The sequence below is a fragment of the Harpegnathos saltator genome, unplaced genomic scaffold, assembly GCF_003227715.2.
Source record: "Harpegnathos saltator strain DR-91 unplaced genomic scaffold, Hsal_v8.6 scaffold203, whole genome shotgun sequence".
In the NCBI taxonomy this organism is placed as follows: domain Eukaryota; kingdom Metazoa; phylum Arthropoda; class Insecta; order Hymenoptera; family Formicidae; genus Harpegnathos; species Harpegnathos saltator.
The window spans coordinates 110,001-132,918 of NW_020229988.1; the positions used below are offsets into that span (position 1 = coordinate 110,001).

A 22,918-nucleotide genomic window follows, 5' to 3' on the forward strand; every position below is an offset into this window, starting at 1 on the left:
AGAGAGAGAGAGAGAGAGAGAGAGAAGAGATGGAAATGTTAAATATTTTGTAAATTTTGATATTGTGTACGATGATATATACATGTATATATGTTTATGTATATAGAGATAAATGCATAATAGAAATAATTTCGCATGATTAACGGCAGACACATCAGCCATTTAATCAAATCGGCCGACAATCAAGCTCCATATCTTGACAATTTAACACGTTTTAATCGAGAGTTATTATTCCGTTCCGCGCGACTGCCGGCGAATTTCGATACGCGGCGATCTCATTATTTTGTTGCGATGTGTGTATGATATCGGGGTCCTTTTCAGGCAAAATTGATTACCACAGCAATCTATCCTTGTCCGGCAGATGGACGGCGGGTTACAGATTGCACGCGTACTCTCTTCAATCATTTACCGCCCCCTCCATAACCCCTTGCCGTCTCGGGGTAAACGATCGGCCGGATTTTAACTTTCGAACAAATCCCGATCGTATTAATTGCTTCGCGTTATTTCGCCGGAACAACATTTGCGGACGCGTAATACTCATCGTCGGGGACAAGGTGAGCGAATTAATATCGATTTTTTTTTGTTCGACCGCGGCAGTTTGATGTGCCCTGACAAACGGTCGACCGCGTCGGGTGAGCTGCTGCGAGCTTACCGTACAGCGCAGTTCTCTAATTGCGATTGACCAGCAGTGGTCGCATGTTGACAATTACACGGTGACGTTTCTGTTGACGCGATGGCGATTATCATTAAATTTGGCGCGTTCTAATTGTGTATTTGTGTGTGTGTGTGTGTGTGTGTCCATGGTTGCAAATATCGAAAGAAAAAAATCGGATTTAAATGGGTCACGTGTCGTCAACCGATCGGCTGATGAATCTAAAGCGACGTTTGATATGCTTCCATTGAGGAGTATTTTTAATTGTTTTAACTATGCGATTGACTCGATCGACCTCGTCGCTTTTACTTGTTAAGCAACATCTTCGAAATGAGCAATCTGTACATTCGTCAACCGCAAGTTCTGATCGCTCTTTTGCTCGCTGTATTACGAACGGTCCGGGCAGACAATATTCGATTTAAACCGCAAGTTTTGCAAATGTACCGAACGGAATAATATGTCTTTTACGGACATTACATGCAACGACAATGCACGTGACGCTCCTCGATGTTATTTTCTCGATTTACTTGTTGATTACTCATCTTTCGCGAGAATTTCGAGAGAACCGATAATCAAAGACATTCCGAAATATTAGGTGTGTGAATTAATTCGGTCCATCTGGCGGTCAATTGCTGTACTATGTAATTTTCTAACCTCTAATGTCTGCAAAAGGCTTTATTTTTTAGTTTTGATATCTGGCAATAATATTCGGTTGATAAACGTTTGGGTTTGTAACAATAACATCGTGTTTATCTGATTCGAAAATGTCAAAATTCGAGCCAAAAAAGCATCATTTCCGGGAAGTTCTCATTTTCTGTTTTCATTTGAAGAAAACAGCCGCTGAAGCTCATCGAATGCTCGTAGAAGCTTATGGTGAAGTCCCACCGATAAATCATGCAGAGAATGGTTTCGACGTTTCAAAAGTGATGATTTCAGTGTCGATGACAAACCTCGTCCAGGTCAGCCGAAGAAGTTCGAGGACGAGGAATTGCAGGCGCTAATCGATGAAGATCCGTGTCAATCGCAACATGAGCTCGCACCATGTTGTAGAATGTTGATCGATCAACAATTTCTGTGCGTTTGGCAGCCATGGGAAAGATTTACAAAGAAGGAAGATGGGTGCAATATGAATTGAAAGAAAGAGACATTGAGAGGTGGAAAGCCATGTCTGAAATCTTGCTTGCCAGGCAAAAGAGAAAAGGTTTTTCGCATCGTATTATGATTGGAGATGAAAAGTAGATATATTTCGATAATCCCAAATAAAGGAAACCATTAGCGACCCAGGAAAACCATCCACATTGATTCTAAAGCGAAATATTCACGGCAAAAAAGTAATGCTCTGTATATGGTGGGATCAGAAGGGTATAGTGCATCATGAACTATTAAAACAGAACCAAACCATCACTGCCGAACTTTACCAACAACAATTGATCCGTTTAAACAACGCATTGAAGAATAAGCGGCCGGAATATGCAAAGAGACACGACAAAGTGATCTTCCAGCATGATAACGCTCGGCCACATGTTGGAAGGATTGTGAAGGCCACCTTGGAAGCACTTGGCTGGGACGTTTTACCTCATCCGCCGTATTCACCAGACATTGTTCCATCTGATTATCACTTGTTCAGATCGATGGCACACGGGCTTTCGGACCAGTACTTCAACAATTATGAAGAAAGAGAGAAATGGCTCAATGAATGAATCGCTTCGAAGGACGAGTCGTTTTCCCGTCACGGAATGCAACAACTGCCAGACAGATGGTAAAAAATAATAGCAAGCGACGGCAAATACTTTGATTAGTGTACTTTTTCATGTTTTTTCATACTAAAGTCTTTTTTTGGAAGAAAAAAATCGGACCGAATTAATTCACACATCTAATAAGATACAGTATCGGCCAAAAATATATCACCTTCAGGGTTTTTGACCATAACTTCTTTCACAGTAAAGAAAATAAATTCAAATTTTTACAGCAGATAGCTGGTATCATGTACACTGTGTGTGTAATGTATAAAAAAATTGGACATCATATACTATGATTTTCAAAGTTATTTATTGATCGTCCCAAAATCGTCCGTTGACAACCTTTGTGTACTCGTTATGTTTATGTATTCTGTCGCTACTTCTACACGGCTGTAAACATTAGTTTAGTATCTTAGAAGATGGCGAAGACTCGTGGTGTTCGAAATGTGGACGAACGACAACGGAAAGCTATCGTAGAGAGTCGCAAACAAGGACGGACGCATAAAGAACTCGCCCAGCAATTTGGCATTTCCAAATCAGCGGTGACCAAGTTGCTTAAGCGTTTAAAGGTTCAGGAAGGTTCTATTAATAAGAACGTGTGGCCGACCGCGTTGTACTACTTCTCTCGTCGATCGCAACATTTTGCGTACATCTCGTAGCAACCCACATCTCACGGCGCCGGACATTGCTAAAGAAATATTGACTCCAGGACAGTCTAATCCATCTGTACGTACCATACGCCGTCGCCTGCAAGACGCAGGACTACATGGTCGAAGACCTGTGAAGAAGCCATTCATTTCTGCGAAGAATCGGAAGGCGCGAGTAGAGTGGTCCAAAGCACACCTTAACTGGACATCACGGCAATGGTCTGACGTTCCCTGGAGCGACGAAAGTAAGTTTATGCTGTTCGGTAATGACGGAATAAAGTGGGTTCGTCGTCCTGAAGGCAAACGCTTTGACCCCAAATACCAACTTCCTACAATGAAGCATGGAGGCGGTTCGGTTATAGTGTGGGGTGCTTTTTCCGCAAAAGGAATGGGTCCCCTTCATAAAATCGACGGCATCATGGATCAAACAGTGTACATAAACATCCTCCAGAATGTAATGCTTTCATATGCAAAACGTTTCCTTGGTCGCGGTTTCATCTTCCAACAAGACAATGATCCGAAACATCGAGCAGTTAAAGTGCAGGAGTGGTTCCGACGCCATCGCGTAATTCTCATGGATTGGCCAAGTCAATCGCCCGATCTAAATATTATAGAATCGTTGTGGGAAGAGCTGGAGAGACGTTTGGCAGGAAAGCGAGCTACGAATGCGACCCAGAAATTCTCCCAACTTGAAGAAGAATGGAAAAAGATCCCTCAAGCTACAATCGACGCACTCATTGATTCCATGCCCAGACGTTGTCAAGCTGTAATCGATGCAAAAGGCTTTGCTACAAAATACTAGAGTTACTTAATTTAAATTATGAATCTGGTGTTCCTCTGTTGACATTGAACATAGTTATGGCTATTTAAAGTTTACTATTTATTTTCACGTACTTTGGACATTTGAAATAAAGTTATTTTTTTCACGAATTGTTTATATTATTTGATGAAAAGTACTTTGTTCGGTAAGCTACACCTGTTGTCAAAACATGTTATGACCTAATAGATATCCATACACTTTAAACCAAGTTATGCTAAAAATCTTAAAGGTGATAAATTTTTGGCCGGTACTGTATATATATATATATATATATATATATATATATACATATATCGGGTGATTAATATTTAAACATTAATTTAATATTTGTATTTAAATTCAATAATATTTAGGTGCCGATTTTCCGTACGCTCTTTTAATTCGTCCTCAGGATCACGTTACTGTTGCCGCGCTTGACCATTTGCAATCGGCCAATTCTCTCTTCGGGCTTTGAAGGCTGAACGAGACGTCAGGTGAAAAGGAAGGGAAATCGTCTCTCGTCGGGGCAGGATGCAATTTCATGGTATTAATATTGCAAAAGCGTCAACTACGGGCAACCGACGGTCTAAGGATTCTAGTTTTCCTTCTTGCAGATAACCTATCTTCCTTGTGCATTCGGGCCGTGTTGAGAAGAACGAAATTGCATGCGAAAATTTGTATTTCCCGCGGGATACAAAGCAAAAGTTCGTCTGGCGAACGATGTATCGCCGAAGAAGAAGCGTTGGGAACCACGAAAGATTATACAACCTCACGTTAATTTTCGCGTAATTACAACGATACTTCGCTTCAATGTGGAAATTACCGAATTATCTCCGCGTAGCGCGAAACGTTAGAAATTGCGAGTTACGTCTATACGAGATCTATAATTATATATTACGTAACATCTACCGGTGATACATTTGCCAATCATTACGACGCACATTTACATAAATGTACAATTAATTATATTATAATAAAAGTGATATGAATAAGCGTCGTTAGTGCCGTTATCATAATTGCCCTCCAAATTGAAATTGTCTCCAAGGATTAGATAATTGTCCAAGCCGCTTATGGTTTTACGTTTTGGCCGCGGGCGCACTAGTAACGACCGTATCTACTTACTCCGGCTCACGCTACATTTCACAAGGTACAACGCGGTCAGGCGTATTATGACAACGGTGCATGCGTAACGCATAGTTTTGTGTGCAAACGATACTGCGATACTGCGACGGTCCAAATTTCGTCCGTGTATATCGGTCGCGTATAATGCATGCGCACGTACCGCATCATATGGCTGTTACATACGCACGCTCTTCGACGACGCGTGTGTCTGTATTAAACGTACATATTTGCGCGTCAATGTATATGTGTACTTACTATTCCAGGCCCGTTGAATCGGCAGGGTAGCATCGCGGTGCCGCCAGTTTGCGCTAAAACATCCTTGACGGATTTAGGCCTGAAGTAAGGGCCGACGTCGCTCCGCTTGGTCGGTCCATTCCGATCGATCGCGCAGTCTGTGAAAATGTATTGATCAATAGAATTATTGACACGCATGTACCTTCCCCACAGAGCCATCTGTTTATTTCGCGGCTAGACTCTTCGGAGTCGCGATATGCGATATTTTCGAGATTTTGCAGATGATTGGAAACTTCACGTTAATATGTAGAGAGTAATTTCGCCCGAAATTGAGCTCGGGTTGAGTATCGCCGCTTCAATCTCTCATGATCGTTCTCTATTTTCTCTTGTACGATATTCGTTTATTTATTAGTAAATGCGAATGGTTGTGCTCAATCACATCTAATTTTAACGAACTAGTTCAAGATTGTCAGATGATCAATTAAGCATTAGTTACTCGAACAAGAAGTTGGTAGGAATTTGTGCGGAGCTTGCAGTTGGAGTTAAATTTTCACGTAGAGAAGAATATACGGTTCCGTATTTATTTTCAAAAATTCGTGGATAGTCAATTTCTTGGCAAAAAGCAGTATAAAATTAGCAGAGAATATTGAATTATAAACTGTGAACGTTTGGACGTTTTATAAAACGCCCAATGTATTCGGGCACATAGAAAATCGCCGTTTTCACATTACATTTGTTCTTGTGATTTAATCAACTGATTTAATCGATTAATTTTAGGTTTCAATGACACTTGCTTTAAACATATACGGCAAACATTTTTCCACGTCGAGAACGCTTACCTCGAATTTCATGTTTGCAAAATGGTTATTGCGTAAAAGGATTATTAATGGAATTATTGTATTTGGCAATATGTATAAATAATAATAGCCGACCTTCAAACACGACTGTAATATTCGACACTTCTCCGCGTTGTTTGTCATTCGCTGGAATATTATTCGATGTCAAATATAATCCGTGTGACCAGAGCGTGAATCCAAAATCCAATATTAACATATAAGAAATAAATACAATTTTCATTTCGCTCAAGCGTTATTGTTGATGACGCGAGAAAAATCATATCGCGCACTTCTTCTCAGCTGTGAAAAGTGTACGAAAATTTTTTTGTAATATGCTATTTATTTTTAACTTTATTTTTAACTTATTTCAAAGTTTTCCCAACATTTTTAACTACAGCCGCTCTGTATCACGTGGTCGTAAAATTTCAACGGATCGCGTTTCAAGATAACAAGGTTCTTCATTTTCAGTACCATGTTATTTCTCTTGTTTGTTTGCGACCGAGATATTTAACGTTAAAAGTTGGTCATGGTTAATCCCATACAGCACAGACAATTGCAGCAATATTGCTGCAATGTTGCAACATTGCACATTGCAGTGATATTGCAGAGATATTGCAAAAACAATATTTTGCATTATTATATCTGCAATGTTGTAGCAACATTTCAAATTGCGGTTATTATTAAAAAATTATACAAGATATCGCTAAATGGAAGAGCACTTTTTCATTCTTCTCGCTTAGCTCTACGCCCCTATGCAGTTGGTATATTGCAATTATGAGACGCTTTGTATATTGCTCTAATTCTCATCACCATCATCATCCATCACCATCACCATCACCATCACCATCATTTAATCACCAATTATATTTAATCACTTTTTGATTTTTGGTTTTACAATGATTTAGTTTTATATCCCAAACTTAGACGTCTTATTAATTCAAGAATAGTTACCACAAGTATTTAAGACCTGTATTATTTCAAATAGCAAGGTGGTATCTTATTGACGTTCTATTAAGTCAATAAAACGGCGTCTTTTTAAGATATCATTTTATTCTTTGAAATATTACAGATCTTGGGAACTTTCTGTGACTATTCTTGTTTGATGTCAGAAATGAAAACAATGGTATATTAATCTTTGTTTTTTCATGTACGTTAAAATAAGAGATTTCCATAAAACGACACTTATGATCGATTTTACAAATTTGTGAAGTGTTCTGAACACTTTTCTTTTGCTGTATGATAATCATTCACTGTAAATAATTAGTGAAATTTATATAAATGTTGAGTTGAACATATTATCTCTCATGATTATTGTTACAGAATTTTTATGGAAAATTATTGATTGTCACAATAAGAGGAAAGTGTGTCCAGAATATTTTATAAATTTTTAGATCGATCACAAATATCATCCTCTGGAATGTATCTATATAACAAAAACAATTTTTGGCATACGATTTTTCGCTTCTGCCGTCATTAAATAAAAACTTTCCAGGAGACTCTCAATATATACGGGGTGTCCCATTTTAAAGGACCTACTCAAATATCTCAAAAACATTGCGTTAAATCGAAAAATGTTTGAGACAAAAGTTGTTTGGCTTGAAGGGGGGCATAAGACAGCGACAACATTTTGTTTATAGATGGTGTCACTTTTGAGATATTCACTGATCATCAATTTTCTTAAATAGAAATCCCAATCTCTTATTATATCATCTTTTTCTACCAACTAATTTGAACAACTTTTATCTGAAACATTTTTTTATTTGTTTAATATTTTTTGAGATATTTAAGGAAAACTTCGTAACTTTTTCAACATTTAACTTACGATATCTCGCTAACTATTCGTCGAAAGAAAAAATAGTATTAGACTTTTTTGCTTTATTTACTATCAAGAATATATTACTATAATAGTACTCTAACTTAATTTAATAATTTTGAAATTTCCAAACGTCGATAAGTCGATTTCTTGGCAAAAAGCAATATAAAATTAGCAGAGAATATTTAATTATAAACTGTGAACGTTTGGCCGTTTTATAAAACGCCCAATTTATTCGGGCACATAGAAAATCGCCGTTTTCACATTACATTTGTTCTTGTGATTTAATTAACTGATTTAATCGATTAATTTTAGGTTTCAATGACACTTGTTTTAAACATATACGGCAAACATTTTTCCACGTCGAGAACGCTTACCTCGAATTTCATGTTTGCAAAATGGTTATTGCGTAAAAGGATTATTAATGGAATTATTGTATTTGGCAATATGTATAAATAATAATATTGTTATGTCTCCCTTCAAACCAAACAACTTTTGTCTGAAACATTTCTCGATTTAACGCAGTATTTTGAGATGTTTGAGTGGATCCTTTAAAATGGGACACCCTGTATATACATACATATATACATATATATATATATATAAAAAGCATTATTGCATACAAATTATATTACAAATGTTGCTGCAATGTTACACTGCAATGTTGCTGCAACGGTGCTGTGCTGTATGGGATGGATTAGCATCTTATCTGTGTCAAATGTGTAATCGTCTGATAAGACTTCGTCTTATCGGCGGCAAACGTTGTCGCAGGCATTATCACACGTGCGTTTACGTTGCATTGTTATTGCGAGAAGTCACCCTTATGCACGTGTTTGGACTAAAGCGCAGAGGTTCCGGCTTCCCTTCTGGCGTCCGCACTGTGTTCGATACAGACCGAGGATATTGGAGATTTGGTTATCGTGCGTGTACGAGGGCAGCGAGCGGCTAGAGGCGTCTGGAGGAAAGTTCTGCGACGGATCTTGGTAATATCAGATGGTCATTAGAAACTGTCGATAACGGCAGTCGGGCAAAGATCTGAATAAGTATCTCGACCTGACATATAGATGCATAGATGTCAATTACGGTAACTGGGCGGTCCGCCGCAACACTGAATACTACTAGTCACTAGACAAGAGAGTGACGGGATAGATGGCGTCAACTATAACGAGAAGAAAAGAGCTTCCGGTAAAGAAATAGAAGACGATCAACTAATTTCGAGCTCAACAACAAGAAGTACACTCTGTAACGGTGCAATACTGATGTTCGTATATATATAATAAAGTTTAGTTTATACTACGTGGCTGTGTATTCACAAGTTCCTAAGAGCACGCGACTAGCACAAGTGCTACAAAACTATAATTGTATTGGAAAGTGGCATCCCTGATATAAACCCATGTAAAATTTTATTTCGATCTGTCAAGTCATTCGAGTAGTAGCACCAGTTTGATATTGACGTGTCATTGTCTTTTTTAAAATGGAAAAAATTGAATATCGTGCAGTGATTAAATTCTTTGTTTTGGATGGTTTAACACCAACAGAAATTCATCCGAAATTGTTAAAAGTGTATAAGGATGCATCACCTTCACTTTCCACTGTGAAAAAATGGGCTGCTCTTTTTAAATCTGGTCGTACAAGCCTCGAAGATGATCCACGCGAAGGTTGTTCAAAAATTGCTACAACACCACAACACAAAACATTCAACAAGTCCATGATATGGTGTTAGATGATCGACGAGTGAAAATGCGTGAAATAGCTGAGGCCATAGGCATCTCAAAAGAACGAATTGGAAATATTTTGCATGAAGAATTACATATGAAAAAGCTTTGTGCAAGATGGATGCCGCATTTGCTAACAATTGACGAAAAACGCGAAATTCGAATGCGTATTTCTCAAGCGTGTTTGGATCGTTTAAAGCAAAATAAAATGGATTTCAAGCGTCGTTTCATAACTGTTGATGAAACTTGGATCCACCACTATACACCAGAGCGAAAAGAACAATCGAAACAATGGATTGAAGCCGGTGGACGTGCACCAAAGAAGGCAAAGACGGTTCCATCAGCAGGAAAGGTTATGGCAACAGTTTTTTGGGATTACAAAGGTGTTTTGTTGATCGATTATTTTCAGAAAGATAAAACGATTAACTCTGAATATTATTGTAACCTTTTGGATCTATTGGATGCAAAAAGACCTTCGTGAGGAAAGACCTGCTTTAAAGAAGAAAAGTATCGTTTTCCATCAAGACAATGCACGTGTTCACACAAGTGTTTTGACAATGGCAAAATTCAACGAATTAAAATACGAATTGCTTGAACATCCAGCGTATTCACCAGATTTGGCTCCCTCTGACTATTATCTGTTTCCAAACTTGAAAAAATTCCTGGCTGGAAAGCGTTTTACATCAAAAATGACGAAGCTATTGCAGCCGTGGATGGATATTTTGCAGACCTTCCGGAATCACATTTTAATAATGATATTGAATTATTGGAAAAACGTTGGAATAAATGTATTGAAGTTTCAGGAGATTATATTGAAAAATAAAACATATTTCATGGCAAAAGAAATTTTCTTTCATTGTTAGGCCGAGAACTTTTCAGACTGCCTACGTATATGATTAGTTCAGATTAGATCTGGCCGAATCGGCAGTAGCTGCCTTTCATGTATAGCGTGTACCGCTGCCGCTGGTAATGCACTTTACATTCATCATTTATTACATAATGAATAAGAGGACGAAGAAAATTTATGTCAGTCGTTGCTCGCGGCACTCTCGGCGTTGTAATTGTGAAACAGCTTATTGAAACATCGGGCGACTAGTTATCACACTATTGACATTATTGGCACTATTGGCACGATATCGCGTTGCGCTACTGATCAAATATTTATTTATCGTATACAGGGCGATATCTTGTGGTTGTGAATAAATGAGAATAATATCGCGACATTGTAAATATAAAGTACCCATCGATCGCCCCCGAGCTTATTGGCCCAGGTAGCCTTAATGACCTATCGCTACAACTCTTGGAGAAGTCGAAGAAATGTTCTTTCGCATTAATGCCACAAATGGCAAATATCGTGCTGCAATAGAATTAAAATGTCTGCGAAGCAAACGATACGGGGATCGTGACTATTCTTCGTGACATTTTATAAAGTAAATGTCGCAATTAGCAAGAGTGCTCCAATTTGATAATAAACGAGCACAATCGAGAAGATAGAGATCTATTTATCCATTCGTACGAAGCATTTACTAATCCCTCATTAACATTTTGCTGCCCTTGCCGTCTTGCGGCGTGAGATAATCTGTTGCGTGTTTCTACATCGATATTTATCTTGCTTGCTCAATCGCGATCGCCCTTCCTTTCATTTACTCGCGTTGACTTGAATACACGAGCGTCAACGAGCGCGAACGGTGTCGAAAACAAGTATAAGAATAAATTGGGGCGGGCATCCAAGGTGGAGAGAGTAGACAGATAGATGGCTAGATGTGGGTCCGTAGGTAGATGGAGGTTGCTGGATGCCGCAAGTTTGTCCTTGCGCTTTGGTATTGCCAAAGTTTAGTTCGCTCGGAAACTTTTCTACCGGGAATTGATTCACCTCCGTCTTTCAGCACTCGTCGTATCGCCATTTCGCGTGTTCCCACGATCGTGTCCGGTCTCGCGGAAATTCTCCGTGTGTATGTCCGTGTGCATGCAGCTATGCGATCGCATGTGTGTACGTGTATGCGTCTCGATTTGCACCGTGGATCGTTTTCCAAGGACAACAATGCCGTTCACGGCGTGTCCTTCCGTGTGTGTTGTCCCGTAGGTCATGCAGTTACCCTCGTCCACTAGTACCGTAGTAGTTACTGTTGTGTAACGTATGTGTAACGACTTTGCCAGAGCCACGTCGTAAACCGAAATGCGTCGAGTCGAGAATATTATACGTCGTCGATGTGGCCTGCTCGGTGACGTTCAGCGCGCGAATGGCTCCGTAGGATCGAGAAATTCGCGTCGAGTCTCCCCGAGCGCTAGATGGAATTTTTATGATCGAATGTGTTGAAAATATCATCGCGTCGTAGGGAGTCCCTCCCCCCCCGCGGAAGTTGTTCCCCTCGGCTTATTCCGAATGTATTGGACAATGCTTACGGCCACGTGCGCTACGTATGATATGTTGCGGTGTTATAAGAATATTTCGAAAATTCTTTATCGGTCATAAAGCAGCATCGGCAGAACTTGGCATGACGAGCGAGCGGCTTGTGAATGGAAAGGAAACGGAATCGCGCTGCGTAATTCGCGCAATTTCATTCAAAAGGAAACGACAGTTTTGCGAATAGCGATAGTTTTAAAAAATATATATATATTGTATTTTATATAATATTTTACCTCTAAACTGATATTAATGAATAAATAAAATTGACATCTTATAATGTTTATTCTTGGGGTGACAAGTTTTTTATAAAAAAAAATTACTTTTTATATACTCGTGTGTATATATATATATATATATATATATATATATATATATACATATAACCATGTTTTTGCGAACCTTTTCGTTGAAATGCATAGACGCGATAGACGCGGTACAGCCAGCGAGTGCCAGAGATTATCGTGTCGGGTTGCATCATGCGTGCAGAAAGCGCTCTCAGGTTTACATGTTGCGTTACGTTGCACCGTTGCTTATGCATATGCAGAAATGATAATTTGACAACTCGAGGTATTCCCACGCTATATCCTTTCTTACGAGCCGTCTTGCGCACACGAACGCGATCGTCGATTCTCTTGTCGATCGTGCATGTGAGCCGAGCTGCGTTTATATTGCAGAGCAGAGTTTATATGTCGCGCGAGAATATAGCATGGGCGATTCGCCGTGATAATATAACACGTATTATAATACGATTCGATCGAGAGATTCCGAGATTTGCGAAAATTCGCGGGGACTTGTCTTCTGGTCGCGAGTCGAGTGCGCTATCGAGCTGTTCGCACGTGTGTTTGCGAAGATTATTATCACGTGATCACAGTAACGTCTTTGGACACAAGCTTGAATCTCGGGGAGTACAGATGTGTTTTATGGCTTGCACATGTATCAAGTTGACGGGATCGCGCGCCGTGATATAGTATAGCGCGACAGATTATTACACGGATCCTGATGTCACAGGTGTTACCTCTGACTGCTTGTCAACAGGTTTGTACGCTTTGACTCTGTATGCGGTCAACGCCGCTGTAGTGATGCAGTAACCTATGCAAACGTGAAGAGCAATCTCTTTTGTGTCGCGTGTAACATTGAAGGGAGTGATAATCGGAAAGTGAATTATTGCAGATGATTAAAGACAGATGTGAAGTAAATCGGTGTTTCAGTCCTATCAATATCCTGTCATATTGCGTAGGTTCTTATTGATTATCTCTACTTATTAACACGATTGCTTATCTCTCATTGGAGTCTCTCTTATTCTCATCTTTGAATTAAAATAATTATTCGCATCTGTCCCACGATTTTGAATACTTCTAATTAAAATATTCCAAAGATCGTGCTTGAAATTAAGATTCCTCCGGCATTTGGAGAAGTTGCAAAAAAATGCGATCTAAGGAGCTCGTCATCCAGGACACGATGGTACTACAGACGAAAGGGGGAGATATCGTAGGGGATGGGGATGGAAGATGGAGGTGACTCCTTACGGCTCGCACATGCACGGCGAATCTTAAATTCCAAGCCTGCCGCAGCGGTCCCCACCTCCCGTCTCGGTGCATAGCCGAGTGAATAACTAGCGTAATTGCCGGCGACCTAGTTGCAACCAACGCAAGGGGTTGCATTTCGAATATAACAGCCAGCGGGTGGAAAGCGGGTGTACAAGTGGCGAGGTCAATGGAAGGGCTCGCGCCCGGGCCCTTACATCGCGCGTCAAGATCCGTCTGTGATTTCGAATAGGGCCGATTAATCATCTGTCGTCATCGCGCTTTAATTACGATTGCCGGGGTTACGTTTTAGATTACATAGCGTCATGTCGCATCGAGTTGCGCGACGGGATGAACGGGACGTCTACGAATAATCGCGTTCCCAGTTATTTGCGTACCGCTGTTTCCTGAGCGTCCGGTACGCTCTGTAACAACTGTGCGAAACGGAGGAAACAGTTAGGCAACTTTTGATTACGGATAAATCGTCCTTTTACAAGAATGCGCGCGCGCGCACGCGACCCGCAAGCGCGGCGAATCGCGACTTTTGTTCCGCAACGCGCTTCTTTATATTCTTTGGATTTTTGTTGCGTGAGAACATTTTCTCGTCATGTACTCGCCGCCGCTCGTTGTGTGTCGTCATAATGGTACAATGTGTTCTTTCTTACGGCGCAAGTACGGCATAAGTTGGCTTTTTGAGCGGGAATTTCACGGATCGTGGAAATTTATGGTATTTCTTGTGATGATACGAAATAGACACAAAATAGAACGGGACCCAATCGCAAGTTGCGTATGCGTGACAAAATTTACAAATCATGTCGCAATTGGACTCGCTCTTCCCGATAGGGATCATCTGATTGCCGATAGTATCGCGAAGCATTCTACATGCGTAGCCGCACGTGTACGTGTCAGTATTAATACATTGGCGCGCTGCAGCTGTCGTAGTGACTATCGCTCCATTGATCAACTTCAGCGGCTAAAGTTGTCGACTACTCACGATAGAATGGACACGATCGATAGCGAAAGGGCTTTGACCAACTATCGCACAAAGGTCCCGTCGTCACGCGCACGGGAGGAACGTCAGTTCACCTTGGAGGTCTATTTGGACCGAATAAATTTTTAATGTGACATCGCGTCTCAAAATAGTCTCGGAATCGTCATTTTTTTTATGCCGGTATTTCAGTTGCAATATTTTTCACTCGACTCTATCGTACTGCAAACGAGTGTAAGTTTGAAACTAGAGCAAACAATATTCCAAAAAAATAAAAAAAAGAAACTGCGGTATAAATTCATCGGCGCTGTTGCGAAAAGTTTAAATACATAGTTTGATATAATCGTAGCATGTTCCAGAATAATCGAAAGATATTTCAGTAGCGGATAATATTATAAAATATCAATACCGTGTGTATGTGTGTGTACGCAGATATTTGAACGAGTGGCGAACGTAATATTAGATTTTCGTGCGATAAATTCTCAATAACGGATTGTTATACAGCAGATAAAATACTCATGCCCGCACACGTTTCCAAACTGAAATATTTCGCTAGAAAGTTCAGCGATTTAACCAACCATCGAATAGAATTTCACAAAACTCGTCAGAATGAGTTCTGCGTCGGAACACGCAGTCGGCTTGTAATTGTAACTTTAACCAATGTTCAAATATGGGTGCATACCGATACGCACAACTACTACGCGTCCTTCCGTTGGACAAACCTTCAGCGTCGACCTGGGAGTCTGTTCGCGAAAAATTTCCCACAGGCTATCGCATAGTTTGCGCTTGCCAAATATTCGGTGACTAAGGCAAATCGGCAGAATTTTTCAATCCATTATCCTCACTCATCTGGATGGAGGTTTTGATATGCATGATGCTTGTGTGTCCGTGCGAGAAACTCGGCTTTTTGTAAATAGTTACTCGTGGAATATTTAATGACAAGCAATGTATGCGTGAGATGTACTGCATAGCAAACGTCAGATTAAAATTTTTAATGTGAGCTGCACTAAATGGAATTAAAAAAAAAGAGATAAAAGATTGTTTATACATATTGTAACTAATTTGCCTTAACACTTAAAATTCTTTCTCATTTTCGTCCTGTTATGAGTATACAAAATTATATGGATTTTCTCTCTCTTTCTTTCTCTCTCTCTCTCTATCTCTCTCTCTCTCTCTCTCTCTCTCCCGAAAATATGCTGATTTGCATTAGCATACGTTCCATTGTGTATAAAGTAGAACTATTATTTTAAAGTAGAAACTATTATTATTACTTAGCGATAGCGCGGTATCGGAAACGAATATTTCTGCATCGTCGAGAAGGTCGCAACGCGCGATATCGATGCAATCAAAACTCCGTGATGCTGTTTTAAATTGCGCCACGATTAAAAAGTTACGATGGCAGGATTCGATATCGTTTCATCCTATTCTCTGCCTCTCTTACGATATGTTCGCAATTAACGAAATATTAAATCCCTGGACGTTGCTATATGGTTTGCGAACGTATCGCGTGCCTGCGTCGTTCATACGCCCTGTGAGCAGTTTGAACGAGAGAGTGTGTGGGTGTGAGAGAGAGAGAGAGAGAGAGAGAGCGCATTGATAATTATAAAATTCTTCAAATAAAAAATCTACAGTTGGTCAATCATCAACTTATTGCTGAATCACCGACATTTAATTATTTTGCGTCGCTGGCCCTAATTACCGCGTGCCTTATTATCGGCTATAATTGTTCCTAGAAAAGAAACTACTGCGCTACGTGTTTCACGGTAATTAACTCCCGCCGGTTTGCGAAATACAAAAAGCGCACTGCTGATGCGACGGCAGTTGCGATCGAAGGTTTAACTTAACGACTAATCGAATTGATGGCCATTTCGCTGGTTTATCGTGAGATAATCAAGATGAATTTTGTCGTATCTTCCAAATGAATATTTCTCGATGATACTGCGAGAGAATTTATTAATCTCGTGCTTTCAAAAACTCATTCACTCATTTTATACTGAGAAATTACGCGCGCGCGTAAATTACTTTCTGAAAATTTACATCAACAATAACAAGTTTGTTTTACGCAACTCTCAACTACGACTGTGTAGTTTTACCCGAATACGGTGCGATTTCTTTTTACGCGTACCGAGTAAACAACTGAGCATGACACGGCTCTATTCCTTTCGCAGGAATGATGGTAACGCGACAATAGTGGGATATATTCGGTCCCGTAGGGCTGACTGCAAACCAAGTTTACTCGTCATTACCGCACTGGCTGCGCGTTGCTGTTGAGCAACGCCGGCAGTTCGTTTACTCGCGTCTGCTTCCGTCTCCTTGACGGAAACGACGCTTTTTGCGTTTCGCTGCTCCTGCCTCCCTGCTTCTCCATGACGCGACAGATTTTATTAGATGCAGCGCAAAGCAGCTCGATATTACTCTTGATATTAAACGGAACGCGCTCGAATGACGCTCAACGTATATCGGATTACGCATCTAATAGACTTTACTAGCATCAACCTCTTGTTGGTTGAAATTTGTATTTTTTTTTCGCTCGTCGCATTTCTCTGATAAGTGACGCTCCGGACTTACTGTCGAAGGGTGAATACGCGAGAGGATCGCGTGCTCGACGAGCAATCAGCGCGATTGCTGAAATACGCGTGCTATTACTGCCGTCTGATATTAAAAAATGGGAACTTTCAAGAAGGAAAAAAGTACCACATATCGGCAAATGGAAAGGGAGAAAAAGGAGCAGAGAAAGAGAGGGAGAGAGAGAGAGAGAGAGAGAGAGAGAGAGAGAGAGAGAGAGAGAGAGGGAAGGGGGGTGAGAGAGTGAGAGAGACGGAGGGAGGGAGAGAGCACGTTGCAACTTAGACGCAGACGTTTGAAATGAGGCGCACGTTGCACCAGAATTTTACAGTTCTACCGCATCGCGCCCGCCACCCTCTCGCCTCTCCTAGCACACGGAATCACATCTGCGGATGCAATAAGTTGTGTTAGCTCCACTCGTATTTCTCCTCAGTTACCGCTATCGGTAGCACCATGCATTATCATGGTAAGGACCGGGTCCGGCTATATCCTGTTGGGATCTCGAACGATCCCAACGCGCACGAGTTAAAGCCCCTCGTGTAGTATCGAGGATCGATTTGTTCTAGACACCTGATACGTAGCACTGGAGAATTTCTTAGCGTAGTCAGTGGAAGGCGTGGGTGCGATTTTTGTTCTTTTTTTAATCGAGTTTAACGCCCTGGACTATATTATGATGGAATGTTACATTTCCTAATTACTGAATTTGACGAATGTCTAAGATCTTCAGAAAATTACCATCTGTTCTACATTTAATATTTATTCTTCTTACACATAAAGAAATATTGAGAGAGAAATACTGTTTTCTATTATTTATAATTGTATTATTTATAATATTGATTTGTGTTGCAGTGATAGCGACGTCACAAAATATTCTGTAGTATTGAAGTGTTTCGTTGCTCAATTTGTTCCAACCAGCATAGAATTTCGTCTAATCGTTTTCTCCCAAAATTTATACATTTCCATCTCTTACGTATGCATCGAGAAATTTACGTACGCCGTGAATTAATTAGCGATGTTTAGGCTAAAAGTGCTTGTTTTCGTCGAGGTTTTCATACACACGTGGCGCATACGCCGGCAAAGTGCGCTAAGGTGTCGCCGGAATTTCGTTCGGGAGATTTGCGTGCGGTGATAAATCCGCGTTACCGTAAAGCGAGACAATGTAATAGCGCGCAGCGTAACCGCACGCTATTCGGAATCTCTCCGTCCCCGCATGTGTCCTATCTACACAAAATGTGGATTATGCAAAGAATAATAAAATGGATAGGACCGATGTTGGCTGATGAAGCGATTTCGCTTGCGTCGATCGCTTGCCCGAAATTTCCATCAAAGTTCCGATCAGGATAAAGCAAACTATCGCGATAAATTGATACGTATGATTAGAAACAACGCTATTTAAACTATGTCGGTCTATGTGCATGCCAGTTTTGCGGCCCTTTAAAATCTCGGCACGCTTTGCTTTAAAGATTGACACACACATCGAGTGCGAAGCCTGAGACCGCGCTGACGCGACGGAGTGAGGGTAAGGCCGCGCGCAAGGACACGGGTTTCCTGGGAAGGAGTTGTACGGAATGTGGATTATGTAATTCACAAGTGCAGACGAAACTTTTGACCATTTTCTTGACCGAAGAGTGGCCAGCCGATTGAAAGCGCGGCGTTCGATACGATCGATTCGATAATTTCGTTTCTAGCAGTCGCAGCGACTTCAAACAAAGACTGTCGTAACGCTAAGACTCTCGCGCTTCTGACAAACATTAAGTGTTTTTTATATATAGTTTTATATATATCTCCTTTTATATATAGATATTCTGTCCCTCTCTACGTAAGTGTTAAATTAGATCACACTCTTTATATTTGCGCAACTTTGACGTGATACTATATTTGTGATGCAGTGCGTTACGCTATTACTTATTTTTTCGTTATTGGAGAAAGAAATATATATATGATGACAGATATCAAACATAAAATGTAAACGTGCGCTCTATTGTATTTTACCAATATAATATTTGTAATACATCTCGACCACGGTTTCATTAACAGCTCGAGTCGCGTGAACGAGATCGATCGTTAATTACGATGTCAGCGATTTGTTTGACGTGTCAATTAATTATCGACTCGAGTCGGCCGAACGCGAAAAACTGTCTCTCTCTCTCTCTCTCTCTCTCTCTCTCTCTCTCTCTCTCCTCTAGTCTTTCTGCCTGAGAGAGCCTCTGAAAGCGAGAAATTCGAATCGCCCGACACGACCATCAACGCGGCTCCCTTTTTCCGCCGACGTCGTTGCATTTTCCCGCGAGCGGACGTTGAAGAAGAGCCTCACTTACCGATCGGCTGTATCAGCTGGCGCAACGATGCCAGCAACGGGAGGATCAATAGAAACGGGGCCATGACGGCTTTGATTCAGACGTCCATCTCGTGCGTTCATTCACGAGACCGGTCTGCAACAGAAAAAAGCGCATGCAACCGTATTAACAGCTCGGCCGCACTCCTCCTCAGCGTTGAATACGCCGCAACGGGCTCTTCATGTCGCGGAAACTGGCAGTCATTATTTCGATAATCGATCAAGCATCGGCCGCTGTTGCTGGGACGAATGAATTCATCCTCTCTCGTTTCATGAGTGGCAAGCGTCTACTACCATCCGCCTTCCTTTTTCATTCTTTCCTCTTTTGTATGAAGCACTTGTTACGTTTTCATCTATGCCATTTCACGAATTAACTGTCTTTTGTTTATGGCACGATGGAAATTCTGACGCGACAGGCACGCCTGTTAATCCTGTGAGATTTACTGGCTTTTTCTCAGCCGTAACATTTGTCGAGGTGCTTGCAGCGTATCGGTGATCTATCGGCCAATCTTTCGTAAAAAAATTGTCGCGGTATTCTTTTCAAAATTTTAATTTCAATCCTTCGGATCATATTTTATCCGAATGTCCGATAATATAATGGCAAGCAAGTGGAGAATGATGAGAGAGCTCAACCGCGCAGCATATTTGACTTCGCTCTGTACTGGCTGCACCTCTAATGTGGATCATGTTCGTCATTATTAACTCAAAGGAGAAACGAAGGAACATCTCCATCGAGGAAGGGAGGATAAAAGGCGGACGAGAGAGGAGAATAATGGAAGCAAAGAGATCCCGAACGAGCATCGCTCGTGGCTCTTTGGGCCCCCTCGTGCCTGCAGGCTAACGCGCTGCGACGCGCTCCTCTGCGAATTGGGATTATATTCGATACGCATCGCTGCAGCATCAGTTACAGTTACAAGCGGGTGATCGGATCAGATTGATACATGTCGCTGATTCTAATATGACTCATTTGTCAATTATCGATTACCGGGAGACTCGATAATTATGCAATGGAATGTGAAGCGTGTTGAGATGATTCGAACGAACGACCTGTGTGTTCTTTGACCACGTATCTCTCTAAACTCTACAAACAACCTGTACTTCAAACAAAAGAGCTTAAAGTGATACGCAAGAGAAACACATATCGATCGAAGATATCGAATCGCATTCGGTCAATAATCTGATCTTTGTGCTTCGTCGAGACAACTTTTCTGTTGTGATGCTTTGAACATCTTGCAATATATGTCGCGCGCGATGTCGAGCGATAAACTTTTTCCTCACCTAATATCATTCGATCTAACAATGTCCTCATCACTGACCGCAGTATGTAACTACTGTAGGAACTACTCGCGCCGTTGGTCGTGTGTAACGCTAGCCAAAGTTAACAGATACACGACAAATGTGTTCCCCTGTCGCGGACGTTGATCGACGTCGACGACGTATCGACAATGTTAATCTGTCTCGTCGTAGAGCTGCGCCCACGTTGTCGCCGGCCGAGTAACTACGTTACTCACCATCGGCGACAGCGTCGGCTACGGCTAACATAGCTTGTACGTGTATCACGCTGACGAGAGTGATGTCCAGTCTGCGAGAGATAATTTTTACTAGGTCTCGCTCACGCGCAATGTGTGATTCGCGCGTATTGTGTGAAATGTTGGACGCACTGCGCTGCGCAAACGAGCGAGCGAAATTTTGCAGATCGCGAAACGCGACTGATATTTTGATACCGCCACTTTTGGCGCTCATTGGAAAAAAAAAAAAAGAAAAAAACTTTCCGCGAATTTTCCGCCAAACCCGTCGGCCAAATGTTTATTCAGATATTACGCGCGTTTAGTGTAGATTACGGAATCGCGTTTACCTTTAGCTCGCGTCACAAACCGTCGAATCAAACAGCGAGCGACGAATACGACGGCCTGTATCGATCAGGTTGATTTCGGCGTGGAGAGCAGCTCGACGAGCAGCTGAAACGAGAGGTGTACCTGCTCCAAAAGCGGCCGCGCGAAACTGCACTCTGCGCATTACAGAGGGATGGAAATGGCGCGTGTGTAATCCTCTGAAAAAGTGCGGCGCGCATCGCGCGCGCATTCCGGTATGTGGCAAATCAGACCGCGAAGTGACGCATGTTGTAAATCCCTTCGCTTCATATTTCATGCCAGAAGCATGCGCGCGCGCGTGTATTATTTCCGCTTTCGCTACTGTCTTGACTGCACTTCTCCTCCTCCTCCACCGAACGATCCCGCTACTTTTCGAATCGCCGTTCTGTATCTGTTTCAAATGTCCGCGATGATAAACGGTCGACTGTAGCCCAATCTCGTTCGAGGTATGGTTTAGAAATTATTAGCTCTGTATACTCACGGTGAGAGAAAAAAGAAAAGAGGAGAAGAAAAGAAAAGAGGAAAAAAGAGAAAGAGGAAGAAAACGGAGCGAGAGGAAGATTGATGTCGTTCCTCGCTTCAGCATTTTTGCGAACTTCGTATCTCTTCGCCTCACTCGACGAGACTTTGCCGCGGTCGCGCCGTTGGTGAAGCCGTTAATTTGCATTTTCGCGAGTTGGGTTTCCGTTTGCCGCGCGCAACCTTTACGAAGGGAGATTAATTGATGCTATTAACGTGGTAATAAGTTGAAGTTATCATTGATTAACCGGCGGCATTGATTTGCGGCGGTTACGATTACGATAATTACCGGCGAGTACTCCCGAGTTAATTAGTTATTTGATGCGCGCGTATGCGCTGATTGCGTGTTTTACACGCGATCACCGCGCGTTAATGGATATCTCTTATTTTAATCGAGCGGCGCGGCTGACGAGCAGTATGAAGTAGTGAATAACCAGTAATAATTTAATATCTCGTAAATCAGGATTAATTCGAATCGAAGGCGATGTTGCCGAGAAGATTATGGCAACGCGATCGAAATCGTTCGATGGGAAGATTTTACGTGTGCTTTATATCCAAAATATTCGTGTTTTCCGGAATAACAGCGGTGAGACAGCTTCCGCGCGATCGTGATCGTAAAAATATACATATATTCCGACGAGAAAGATCTCTCGAGGAAGATGAAATATAGTATACGTACCGGACGAATTTTTTATTCGCCCGAGTTCACACACAGTCACCGTCGCCCGGCCGATGTAGCGCGGAAACAGAAGGCAGGAGCAGACGTAAAACGGTCGAATCAGCGTCGCGACTCGATGATCGGCGGTGAGAGGCGTTGTAAAATTTTGGAAGCCGGAATCGGGTTAGCGGGTTGCTCGACTCCGCGCGAGGACGTGATAAAACTATTTCCGGACCGGCAGTCCGGAGAGAGTCTAGTGGCAGCCGGGAAACTCCCGAGATATATAAACGCCGGAAAGAAAATTCGTTCATCGATCGGCGGATGCCGAGGGGGACCCACGTTAATAATTCGCGAGAGCGGGCTGCACGCTGGGACACGATGAATGCAAATCGTGCAGCGACGCCGCATGAATATTCGCGAGTCGCCGCGGGCTCGATTTACAATCCGTCAGATAAGATACGTATCTTTTGTGTATACGCCAGTCGACCCGAGAGA

General features: G+C 41.7%; 1 protein-coding gene across 2 annotated transcripts in view; it reads right to left on the reverse strand.

Annotated features, from left to right (window-relative positions):
* LOC105189358 (peroxidasin) overlaps nucleotides 1-22,918 on the reverse strand; it is an 85,828-nt gene that overhangs the window by 27,743 nt on the left and 35,167 nt on the right. Inside the window, exons 2-4 of one of the 2 annotated variants that reach the window (XM_025298074.1) lie at nucleotides 19,359-19,472; nucleotides 5,215-5,351; nucleotides 3,126-3,269 (exon numbers count right to left, since the gene is read on the reverse strand). In XM_025298074.1, coding sequence (XP_025153859.1) covers nucleotides 3,126-3,269; nucleotides 5,215-5,351; nucleotides 19,359-19,422 — 345 coding nt within the window. In that variant the 5' untranslated portion in view covers nucleotides 19,423-19,472. The remainder of the gene's footprint in view (nucleotides 1-3,125; nucleotides 3,270-5,214; nucleotides 5,352-19,358; nucleotides 19,473-22,918) is intronic. The other variant, XM_025298075.1, reaches the window with a different exon arrangement.